Source organism: Myxocyprinus asiaticus, chromosome 36, assembly GCF_019703515.2.
Source record: "Myxocyprinus asiaticus isolate MX2 ecotype Aquarium Trade chromosome 36, UBuf_Myxa_2, whole genome shotgun sequence".
Taxonomy (NCBI): Eukaryota; Metazoa; Chordata; class Actinopteri; order Cypriniformes; family Catostomidae; genus Myxocyprinus; species Myxocyprinus asiaticus.
Window position 1 is genome coordinate 29,542,769 of NC_059379.1, and position 12,580 is coordinate 29,555,348.

General features: G+C 37.9%; 1 protein-coding gene across 1 annotated transcript in view; it reads left to right on the forward strand.

Annotated features, from left to right (window-relative positions):
* Positions 1-12,580, forward strand: part of si:dkey-191m6.4 (rho GTPase-activating protein 22) — a 52,491-nt gene that overhangs the window by 36,590 nt on the left and 3,321 nt on the right. The window contains exons 4-9 of the mRNA XM_051674199.1: positions 4,764-4,886; positions 6,467-6,674; positions 6,761-6,893; positions 7,647-7,720; positions 7,804-7,925; positions 10,871-11,786. Coding sequence (XP_051530159.1) covers positions 4,764-4,886; positions 6,467-6,674; positions 6,761-6,893; positions 7,647-7,720; positions 7,804-7,925; positions 10,871-11,786 — 1,576 coding nt within the window. The remainder of the gene's footprint in view (positions 1-4,763; positions 4,887-6,466; positions 6,675-6,760; positions 6,894-7,646; positions 7,721-7,803; positions 7,926-10,870; positions 11,787-12,580) is intronic.

The window sequence follows — 12,580 nt, forward strand, 5'->3', positions numbered from 1 at the left end:
GAGTGGCCATCACAAAGCCCTGACCTCAATCTGATAAAAACAAATGTGTGGGCAGAACTGAAAAAGTGTGTGTGAGCAAGGAGGCCTACAAACCTGACTCAGTTACACCAGTTCTGTCTGGAGGAATGGGCCAAAATTCCAGCAGCAACTTATTGTGAGAAGCTTGTGGAAGGCTACCCGAAACATTTGACCCAAGTTAAACTATTTAAAGGCAATGCTACCAAATATTAACAAAGTGTATGTAAACTTCTGACCCACTGGGAATGTGATGAAAGAAATACAAGCTGAAATAAATCATTCTCTCTACTATTATTCTGACATTTCACATTCTTAAAATAAAGTAGTGATCCTAACTGACCTTAGACAGGGAATGATTTCTATGAGTAAATGTCAGGAATTGTGAAAAACTGAGTTCAAATGTATTTGGCTAAGGTGTATGTAAACTTCTGACTTCAACTGTGTATGATAGGTGTGGGTGAGAAACAGATCACTTTCACATTCTTCTTCTTGTGTTTTTGGTGATTCACATTCTTCATGCATATCACCCCCTACTGGGCAGGGAGAAGAATTTATGTAAAAAAAAAAAAAAAAAAGACTTAAATATTTGTCTGTTTCTCACCCACACCTATGATATCACTTTTGAAGATATATATTTAACCACTGGAGTCGTATGGATTATTTTATGGTGCCTTTATATGCTTTTTGTAGTGTCAAAATTTTGGCACCCATTCACTTGCATTGAATGGACCTACAGAGCTTAGATATTCTGGTTGAGTAAATGAGGGTGTATTGAGGGAGAGTAAATGATGAGAAAATTTTAATTTTTGGGTGACCTAACCCTTTAACAGATAAACATCCATCCGGACTGCAGAGATGCTGTCCTGAACTGTGTGACAGTGACTAAATGAACTGAACAACATAGTTTCCCCAGCCGGAATACGTGACAGCTGGTACTTCTTTTCTGTGTTTACGGACATAAAGTAAGGATGAACGACATAAGCCTGCATTTTTGCGCCAAATACGACCCGACAGCTCAAAATACAAATCATTTTTGTAGGTTTACCGTAGTGAATTGGGATAAGGTAAGGACATTGTTTTAAACACAGTTTTTTTTTTTTTTTTCATGCACTCAATCAATAATAGCATGTTGTTAAATTGTAATCAAAAATCTTCCATAGTGCAGATTTAATGAACTTGTCTCTTTAAATTTACAGGAACTTAAATTGTCCAACTGAACTTAAAGATGTCCAGTAGCCTCCCAATCTACGCTACCAATGTTGCAATGGGAGCGTATATGCAGACACTATTTGTCATTTTTGTCATTCAGCTCTGTAGATTGCAAAAGTTAGTGAAACAACAAATTTCTCCAAAAAGCTTAGTTTAAAAAAATAAACAAAAATGATGTAGGCTATTGAGCATTTCTCATTCATCTTTTTTTCAAGCTTTACTTAATCTATTTGTGTTGAGACATCATGAATAGTTTTAGTTTGGTTAAATGAAACTGGGCAGGAGATTTCTAAATCCCAGCATGCTTTGCATGGCACTCAACAGGGAGAGTAAATGTTATATAATGTGTATTTGTGCAAGATGAATGTAGTCATACGGGTTTGGAACAACGCGGGGGTGAGTGGATGATGACAGGATTTTTATTTGTGAGTGTACTATCCCTTCAATGTATCATACTGTAAATATGATGGATAGCTGTTTAGTACTTTTATATTGTGCATCTCTCTAATGCATACATATAAGCATAAGGATTTAGATGTAGTGTTCTCATTAGGACCATACCTATCAGCCTGTTCATTTTGATGTTGTGTTCGCCTGCTATGTGGCATCTGTCATTTGAAGTTATTTAGGAGCATAATCTACTCCTGCTGGTGATATGTCTCCAAAGGTCAACTGAAGATAATCTTCTCCAGTCCTGTGCATAATTATATGGTGCGTAATCAACACTCAACACACTATTTGTGTATCCATGGGTGTGTGTGCTTGTGTATCTAAATTTGCACTATACAGTGCATCAGTGCTTCACTTTTTCCACATTTTGTTATGTTACAGCCTTATTCCAAAATTGATTACATTCATTATTTTCCTCAGAATTCTACAAACAATACCCCATAATAACAAAGAAGTTTGTTTGAAATCTTTGCAAATTTATTAAAAATAAAAAACGAAAAAAATCACATGTACATAAGTATTCACAGCCTTTGTCATGACACTCAAAACTGAGCTCAGGTGCATCCTGTTTCCACTGATCATCCTTGAGATGTTTCTACAACTTGATTGGAGTCCACCTGTGGTAAATTCAGTTGATTGGACATGATTTGGAAAGGCACACACCTGTCTATATAAGCTCCCACAGTTAACAGTGTATGTCAGAGCACAAACCAAGCCATGAAGTCCAAGGAATTGTCTGTAGACCTCCGAGACAGTATTGTATCGAGGCACAGATCTGGGGAAGGGTACAGAAAAATTTCTGCAGCATTGAAGGTCCCAATGAGCACAGTGGCCTCCATCATCCTTAAATGGAAGAAGTTTGGAACCACCAGGACTCTTCCTAGAGCTGGCCGCCCGGCCAAACTGAGCGATCGGGGGAGAAGGGCCTTAGTCAGGGAGGTGACCAAGAACCCGATGGTCACTCTGACAGAGCTCCAGCATTTCTTCCAGCAGAACAACCATCTCTGCAGCACTCCACCAATCAGGCCTGTATGGTAGAGTGGCCAGACGGAAGACACTCCTCAGTAAAAGGCACATGACGACCCGCCTGGAGTTTGCCAAAAGGCACCTGAAGGACATTCAGACCATGAAAAACAAAGATTGAACTCTTTGGCCTGAATGGCAAGCGTCATGTCTGGAGGAAACCAGGCACCGCTCATCACCTGGCCAATACCATCCCTACAGTGAAGCATGGTGACAACTCTGTGAATGTCCTTGAGTGGCCCAGCCAAAGCCCAGACTTGAACCTGATTGAACATCTCTGGAGAGACCTGAAAATGGCTGTGCACCGACGCTCCCCATCCAACCTGATGGAGCTTGAGAGGTCCTGCAAAGAAGAATGGGAGAAACTGCCCAAAAATAGGTGTGTCAAGCTTGTAGCATCATACTCAAAAAGACTTGAGGCTGTAATTGGTGCCAAAGGTGCTTCAACAAAGTATTGAGCAAAGGCTGTGAATACTTATGTACAAGTGATTTTTTTTTATTATTTTTTTATTTTTAATAAATTTGCAAAGATTTCAAACTTCTTTCATGTTGTCATTATGGGGTATTGTTTGTAGAATTGAGGAAAATAATGAATTTAATACTTTTTGGAATAAGGCTGTAACATAACAAAATGTGGAAAAAGTGAAGCGCTGTGAATACTTTCCGGATGCACTGTAGCTCAATTGACAAGTAGGTATAGCTGCAGGCAGGAGACCTCCAAATGGGGGGCAGAATCTCCAAAAGAGAGTGGGGTTAATCCAAAAGGGGATTGCGCCAACTCCAAAAGGGGATGTCACATCCACTCGGAAGGGTTAGGTAAGGGGCTCCCTATATTTTCAATGGCGGTTTGGAGCAGCCGCCACTTTTTGAATTGAGCCAGTAGTTCATGCTTAAATACGCTTTGGTTGTTATAACCACAAAACTCATAATTCATCAGATAGTGGTTACACAAGTCAATTTATTTTTTTCTACATTCTGACACTTCCTAAAGAGACATTAATGCTAACTGAATGCCACACCATGGTGAGAAATGAGGGTTGCTCATTACATTTTAAACTTGGCTTCCACTCGGAAGTCTTGGCAGGAGAGCGTTAGCTTTAGATGTCTTGCTGTGTCTAATTGTCTTATTTATCCTAATTGCATCTGTACTTCATTTTGTCAGTTCAGCCGAGACTGCTGTAAACACTTGTCTCATCATGACTTATTCCATCAGTCATTTTATCTGGCCAGCGGAATACTGGCTGTTCAATATTTCTGGTTTTGATTCTGGAAAAGCTTTTTTCATTGTAAAGCTTAGAACTGAAGCCATTGTAATTTTCTTTTTCAATTCCTTTTACAAATTGTCCATGCACTTATAAAAACTTAAGGAAAAAGCTGTGAATGGTTATTTTGGAAGTTTCTATATCAGTTTGGTTCTTTTGCAACTTTACTATAAAATATTATTTGGTGTTCAAGTGCTCATGGCAAAGAAGGGCACAAGGTGTGAACCAGTTTGATGCTAAAAATATGACTTTTACCAACAAGAGATAACAAAAATGCGGGATTCATAAAACTGTTCATGTGTGAAAGTGTCTTTACAACAGCTCCATCTAATGGTAATTAATGCCCCTCACAGAAATACACAGTTCTCCATGTGCACTCCATTTAGTTCATATACTGTAGGCTACAATATATTTCTAAATCAGTCTTGGGGGTAGGAGGGCTTAATTTGATTTAGAAAACAACGAAAGGCTAGCAGATCCTAATCGTCCATCTGTGTCAATAATTTCCTATAATCTAGCTCAATTAGAATCAATTAGGGTTTGTAGGGGCCCAGAGCAATATACAGTCAGGGGGCCCAGAATTCCTTATAACGGCCCTGCTCTTAGCATTTATTTATGCTTGATGCACTGAGAAAGCTAACTGTATAAATTAACATCGAAACACTCAAAGTAAAATTAAGAGGAATATTGAGAAATCTGTGCTAAACAAACAATGTTCTGCCACTCCATGTGATGTAGTAAAAAAATCTTATAAGAAATACCTTCACTTGACAGTTCTCTCTCTTTCCTTTTCTCTCTCAGCTGGTGAAAAAGACAAGGCTGCGATAAGTCATGAGTCTTTTCTGCTCATGGCCAACTCCCAAAGTGACATGGACGACTGGGTGAAGGCCATCAGACGGGTCATCTGGGCTCCGTTTGGAGGAGGTAAAATGGAATCAAGGTGGAATCAAGCACTGTTATCACATTAAAACTGTAATGAGCCACAGTATGCCAGGCTAACTAAGCTTGTAAAGTTTAAATTGCCAATACCAAAGCATTGCTTAAAAGCCTTATAATTATTTTACTGTTCTCTGCCATGAGATAATCCATGCCTTTTCCAACGTAATGTCACCAATATTAGCCTAAACATGTTCTGAGCACACAAAAATATCATCACTGAGCAGACATGGGTTAGGGATGGCCTACTATCCAGACAATAAATTGCAAAGACCATGTTATTAATAGAAAGTTAATGAAATATAGGCCTAAAAGCAAGTTCTATCAAACATTTCTCATCTTTCTATTAATGAGGCAATGTGTCTCCACTTGTAAGATGCAAGACCAGTAACGGGCTGAACAACAACGTCTTGACGAGGACATAGGCCTATATCATTGCCCGCTCAAAAATTTGGGTGAGCAAAATAAACGAATGTACATAAATAAACAAATAAAATATTACAAAATGTGAGCTCAAACAATGTGTGTAGCAGTAGTATTTCTAAAGTCACTCTGTCAAACAGCGACACTGGCTGAAATGGTATGTGAGTGACATGCTTTGTAGTGAGGACTCTTAAAAATACAGATTCGTGCCATCACGAACTCTGTGTTGTTTACCAAGGAGCAGATGACGGATAATCCAAAAATAAGATTACTAAAAAAATAATAGGCGAACAGTTGAAATATACATGAGATATGCTTGTTGCTGTATTCTTGTAGGTATTGTTTTTGAGGCCATGATGCATTAATAATTATAAAACAATGCATACACTTGATGAGTCTTTGATTTGACTTGATTTAATAAATAGTGTTAATATCAACTTACAAAAATAAGTATTTCATGCTTATTTACAGTGTAAGTTAAAAGGTATTTCATATGCCTTCCCATACAGAAATATTATATATGGCAATTAACATATATAATGTTTATTTTTTGGGGGCATATATGTTCATAGCCCATACAGTAAAAATCTAAATATACATATAAGACTGGTGAATATATAGGCTATAAAAACTTAATTTTCATTAATACTTAAATATAGAGCATTTTAATGGAGACAAGTCTCTGTTATTTAAAATTAAGATTCACCGGTATGTTTCAGCCTGTTTACAGTTAAAAGTCAGAGTTAAAAGTCACAAGTTTGCATTACTTTTTTTTAACTGGAATTTTGGTTGAACAATAAACTGGATCTTTTATTTAATTCATTTTGGACTCTTGTAGCCTGTGTATGTGCCCATCATAGTAAGGAAAGACAAATATATCTATTTTTAAACATTCTATAAATCGATTTTAATAACTATTGGCTAATGAATCGGTTATCAGCCTTTTCCATCACCATAGTTATCGGTATCGGCAAAACCCACTATCGGTCGACCTCTACTAAATGCCATGTTTCTTTTGTGACATGGCAGTAGCATGGTATTCTTTTATATACTTTTGCATACCATGCAAACACCATGGTACAGGATTATGTTGCTAAATTATAAGAATCTGCGCTTATTACATATGAATTGCTTCATATCTACAGGTATATTTGGGCAACATTTAGAGGACACCGTCCAGTTCGAAAGGAAGTTTGGTCCTCGCCTCGCCCCTCTCTTAGTTGAACAGTGTGTGGATTTCATCAGGGAACAGGGACTTGATGAAGAAGGCCTGTTCCGGATGCCAGGGCAAGCCAACCTCGTAAAGGACCTTCAAGAGGCCTTTGACTGTGGAGAGAAGCCTCAGTTTGACAGGTACAAACTACTATAAGCACTGGCATGAAACCAATAAACTGTCTCTAAATCTGTTCACACACTAACACTATAATAACCATTTATAGTAACACTGATGTCCACACTGTGGCTTCCCTGCTGAAGCTGTACCTCAGGGAGTTGCCTGAACCTGTCATTCCCTTTTGCAAGTATGAGGATTTCCTCACTTGTGCTCAGCTCCTGGCCAGAGATGAGGAAGAGGTTAGTACTAGACTGTCGCTGAACTATACTGTTTGTTTGTCATTGATTAAAAATAGCTGAACAATCAGGCAATGTGAAGAAAAATTATAGGAAAATAAATTATAAAATGGTAATGTTTATTATCTTTGTTGTTAATGTTAATTTTACTTTTAAACGCAGAAAAGGAGCACTTTCTGCTGACATTTTTAAGGGAATAGTTGATCTTGGAGTTGAATATTTGTAGTTTTGGAAAACCATTTGGTATCCTGAAACGGAATCCAAAGAATACAGCTGCTATGTGGGACTGACCACATGGTGTCTCTGCATTTATATGGACTTACCTAGTTACTGATACAATTTGTTGTGTTATTATTTTGTTTATTTTTTTCATTTATTGAGTTGTTTGATGGTATTAGGACAAAATATTTTAGCAGTTATATTGTCAAAATGTTGTTTGTTTGTATGCTCATAAAACAGTTATAGAAAGTATACGGTTTTCTAGCCAGTATCCCTCCCACATATTTTAGAGCTGACATGAAGACATAGATTAATGCAGAAGATGTGTGAAGCTGAAGCCAAAAAGAGGGAAATTTCATTCCCATGGTTTTAAAGATTAAATTACACACCCATAGTCAGGTGCTTCAAGTTCCTAAAGGCTGACACTTTAGGCCATTCTCATTCTGAAATATGAAAAAGGAAAACCATCAATATTTTCACTTTATTTCTAACCAAGAGACTCTGTGGTTGCTTCAATGATTTCATATATTTACTCAGGGAATTCAAGAAATAGGAAAGCTAGTGAAGACCCTTCCAGCTGCTAATTACAACCTTCTGAAATATATATGCAAGTAAGTCCAACATAATCATTTTGGACACATTTTTTTCAGTTGTTTTCATGGTTCAGTGCTCAAAATGAACTTCATCTTTGTAGATTTCTGGATGAGGTGCAGTCTCACTCAAATGAAAACAAAATGGGTGTGCAGAACTTGGCCACCGTGTTTGGACCAAATATCCTTCGTCCTAAAATGGAGGACCCAGTAGCTATTATGGAAGGTAAGCACTAAGTCATTGAATTTCAAAGACATTGCTTTGTAAAACAAGTAGGGCTGTCACTCGATTAAAATTGTGAATCAAATTCATTACATGATTAATTGAAGTAATAAAGATACTTTAGTATATTATAATTAGAACAATTATACGTAAACAGCCTATAATATAATATAGAATAAAGATTATAATTATATAATTCAAATACATTTCATCATAAAAATATTGTGGCAGTAGGCAATTAAAGCATTTAGACTATACAAAAAGTGGCTTTAAATTATTTTTATTTTTTTTATTTCCATTGAACATAACCATATTATTGGCCTTATCCCGTCCAAACTATTTTTATTTGTTGGTACTCGTGCATCAGATGGATGCTTTTGGTGTTTCACTTTGGTTGCGCCACTTCTCACTAGTTTTCAACATCTCTACTCATTAACACTTCGTTTTAAGACGCTGTGTCAAGTTAAACGTCATTTGAAACATTGGAAAACTCGTTGAGAGAATCCTGCATTTTGTTGTGCTTGGTCCAGCTGTCATTGAGCGCAATAGCGTACCGTCTGAAGGTCTTGCTGCCTGTTCTTGTTGGTTTGACAAGGCATGTTGCCTGCACAGCTGGAGTCGTGCTGACTGCCCCATACTGCCACAGATTCACAAAAACTACAACATGATACATCAAGCTTGAATTAATCTGATGGTACGAACATTCCTTATCCTTGTGCGAACCCACATCCACATGTCCACATGTGAGGACGTTGTATTTTGGCTTCGCTATATGCAACACATAATTTAAATGAAGTAAAACCAACTGAATACTGTTTGCAAGATTCTACACTGTCATTTAAGGGTTAAACTTCTGGTGCACCGCGTCATGTGACAGAACAGCATGACATTAATATACAGGAAGCGCTGCTACTGGCGCAGCACCAACAAAAGTGCCTCTGGTAAGAAACCTTTTTATGTTTCGTGATTGAAACCTATTTGGTTGTAAAGAGTAGCGTCTCTAGTTTCGTTTGATATGCGGCTTTAAAAAATCCGTTAATTTTTCATGCTCCAGCGTGCTGATAAACATGATGTCCACATATGTTGAAATTAGGACCGCGTTTCCTCATAAGTTGAAAAAACATTTTAGTTATTTTGAATATTAACACATTTGTGGGTCCATTTGCTTCATTTTAGTATAAATGTGGTTATTATTTTTTGTTATCACTGTACACTGCCTTTGGGCATCGCAGCTAACTGGTAATACCAATTGACATTTTAAAAACACGTCCATGCACGAACGCCAGAACATGAAACGACACTTAACAGACTTTTTTTAGATTTTTCCAGGTATTATTGACCTCCTTGGTAGATTCATATGAAAAATTATGATTTTTGAATATGAATCTACCAAGGAGGTCAATAATACCTGGAAAAATCTATCTAATAATATTTGCAATTTAAATGTTGCTTGCAATAAATTTAGTTTCGTCAGGGTACGCGGTTATGCTGCGTTCCATTCAAGCTGGATGTGAGATATTCCTACTTGATATCTCCGGCCATAAATGCATTCCATTCCCCGATATTCGGAACTGCAACGCTCCTGTTAGCTTAGCAGGGGTTTGACTCTCATTAGAGATGTCTCCTAGCAACCCAACTGATAAACAATGCTGCAACGCTAGCATTTGTGCTACTGCTGTACGTTTATCAAAAGATTGTAATTTACCATGTTTTATACACCTTTTCTGCAGGTGTTTGTTAAACAAATTTTAATATCATGTAATATGGAAACGAACTAATTTATTGATATAACTTATAAAGTGAATGTTTATCACTTACTTTGTATATCTCCCTGAGTGTCGACATGTTTGTGTGACATCATGCACCTGCATTTCGGCGAAGAGTTGAGAATTTCAGCAGGAGCCTACAAGTTGTAATTTGAATCTGACAATCTGACTTTAGATGCCTATTCACTTACACTGTTGGGGGATTCTGTGGAAATTCTGAAGGCCTGAACGGGTGGAGCTCAGACTCACGCACTGCTTCTGCTAACGAGCTCGGCTTCGGGCATGTGATTTGTGAAACAGTTGTCACACTTTGCTTGTAAGCATCAAGTAATAAATTCTGACTGGATAAACGTTTCGTTATTCTCTATTTGTTTGTAGATTAATTAAGAGTGGAAAGCAATTAAAAATACATAGGCAAAAAGGTGATTGAGAATGAAAGGATGAAAAAATATTTATTTGGCATGTTAGGCCAGCAGAGAAGGCTTTGCTGGCCCTGAGAATTCGCCACTGATCAAGTGCCTTCACTCCCAAAATCTGACAAAAAGTTCAGTTTCAGGCTGCAGATGAAGTTTGGACCGCTCAACATGTTTGGCAGACATGGGACAATGACAGTCAGTACATAGATTCAGAATTGTGTAATGCAAAATTTTATTTTAACATGGTTGGCAGTGATTTGATGATGCTGGTCATTACTTTTAATAAGAATTATAAATTCAGCTTTATAGAAAATCAGCTGTAATGTCCATAACGTCTCAAAAACATGAATAACCAACACTCCTGGACACATAATAAATTATTTGATGAAAAAAATCTGACTTACTTTAGTTTGGTATTACAACTTAATCCTGCTGTCCACATACTGAATGTGGACAGCAATTTTTATGAAAACTATTTGCTCTAGAATTTTTTTATTTTTTGCTTGTTTATTAGGTTCTACTAGTAACAAATTAAAAAGAGAAATGGAAAATGCACACAGCAGTCACGCCGCAGTCTCAGGAGGTGATTACGGAATTTACGTATGGGTCGGAGGCTTGATTAATTGCATTAATTGTTTTAATGCATTTTTCATATAATTTATCACACTTAATTAGCATGTTAAATTGACAGCCCTAAAACAAGGCAACATTGTGGGCATATCACTTTATGGATGAGCCTGATGGAATATTTGTATGTATTTTACAGGGACTTCCCTCGTTCAGCATCTCATGACAGTGCTTATTAGCGAGCACGATCGCCTGTATATTGAAACAGACTCAGAAACATCTCAGACTGAGATGGAGGTAAGGGTCCAAGGCCAGCAACATCAGCAGTCCAGCCTGGTTGACTGGATCTCTGAGGAGGACCTCCATACCTGCTCACCCACAGGGAAGAATGCTTGTCCCAATGACAGCCCTACTAGTAGTAGTGCCTCATCTTTGGATGCCTCCCAGGCAGCTATTACATCCAAGTCAGTGCCTCAGGGAAAGGGAGAGACAGCTGTCAGCCCTAGTAAGCAGGGCAAGACACTGCCTGGCTGGAAGTACACTTTCAAAAGCTCCTCTCCTCGTCCACAGTCTGCCAAAGTCGGTGGCTCCACAGCAGATATGTCCACTGCCTCCAGTGGGAATTGGCTTATGAATGGGCTGTCCTCACTGCGGGGACACCGACGCACCTCCTCAGGAGAACGCTCGAGGGATTCGGGGTCATCCCAGAGACTGTCTACCTACGACAATGTCACGTCTTCGTCAAGTCTGGGGAGTGTGCTGAGCATAGACAGCACACCATGGTCCACCTCATCTTGTGAAATCTCTGTCCCAGACTCAGGAAGTGACCCATTAGTGACAGACTCCAGGACAGAGGACAAGTCACAACCGGAGGTAAATGCTCAGGAAACAGCACTGACTGAGGGGGAAGTGAAGTCCAATGAACATGAGGACAATAGGATCACTGTGGAGAACTCTGCGGCATCACTCTTCAGTGACGATGGCAACATGGCACCAATCATAAGAGTTGTGGATGAAGACATTGATGAAAATCCCTCGTCCCTGGCCAGTGAAGTGGCAGAGCTGAAAGAAGAACTGAGGAAGCAGAAACAAGCTTATGAATCTAGAATTAAAAAGTAAGGCATCTGTTTCTCAAATGAAAAATACATTTTGAATCATTAAAGGAATAGTTCATCCATGAATTAAAATTCTGCCATATGACTAATGTCACTCCAATGCTGTATGACTTTCTTTCTTCAGTGGAATACAAAAGGTGAATTTTTAAAGAGATTTCACATGGTTTATTTTCCATGTTACGAAAGCGAATAATGACTCCAGTCTGTCGAGCTCGAAAAACAACATAAAACACAATAAAACCACAGTAAAAGTAACTGATACTTGGAATGTGACAGCTACATTGGTAACATCAAGCTTCATTGGTTCTCATCACCAAATGTCATGACATCACGTCGCAAGAACCAGTGAGGTTTGATGTCATTGACATAGTTGCCATATTTGATTTACATAGTTTAGTAATGATCTGATTTAAGGGTGAATAACAACTTAAATTTCATTCTGTTCATCACACAAAATTTTTGTTTGGCTTTAGAAGACTTGGAATATAGTGAATGTGTCAGTTGCTTTTACATCGGTTTATTGTGTTGTTTGTCCTTTTTCAAGCTTGACAAACTGGAGTCACAATTCACTTTCAATATAAGGTAAATGAACCCTGTGAAGACTTTTTTATTATTATTATTCACTTTTTGTGTTCCATGTATAAAGATAGCATTGTCATTTTCTGGTGAACTATTTCTTTAAAGAAATTAGAAACTTTTGAGTTTTCTCTAAATTTCTACTATCTAAAATCTTACCATTATTATGACTTAACTTAAAGGTGAAGTGTGTAATTCTTTGCACCTCAAAGAATCCC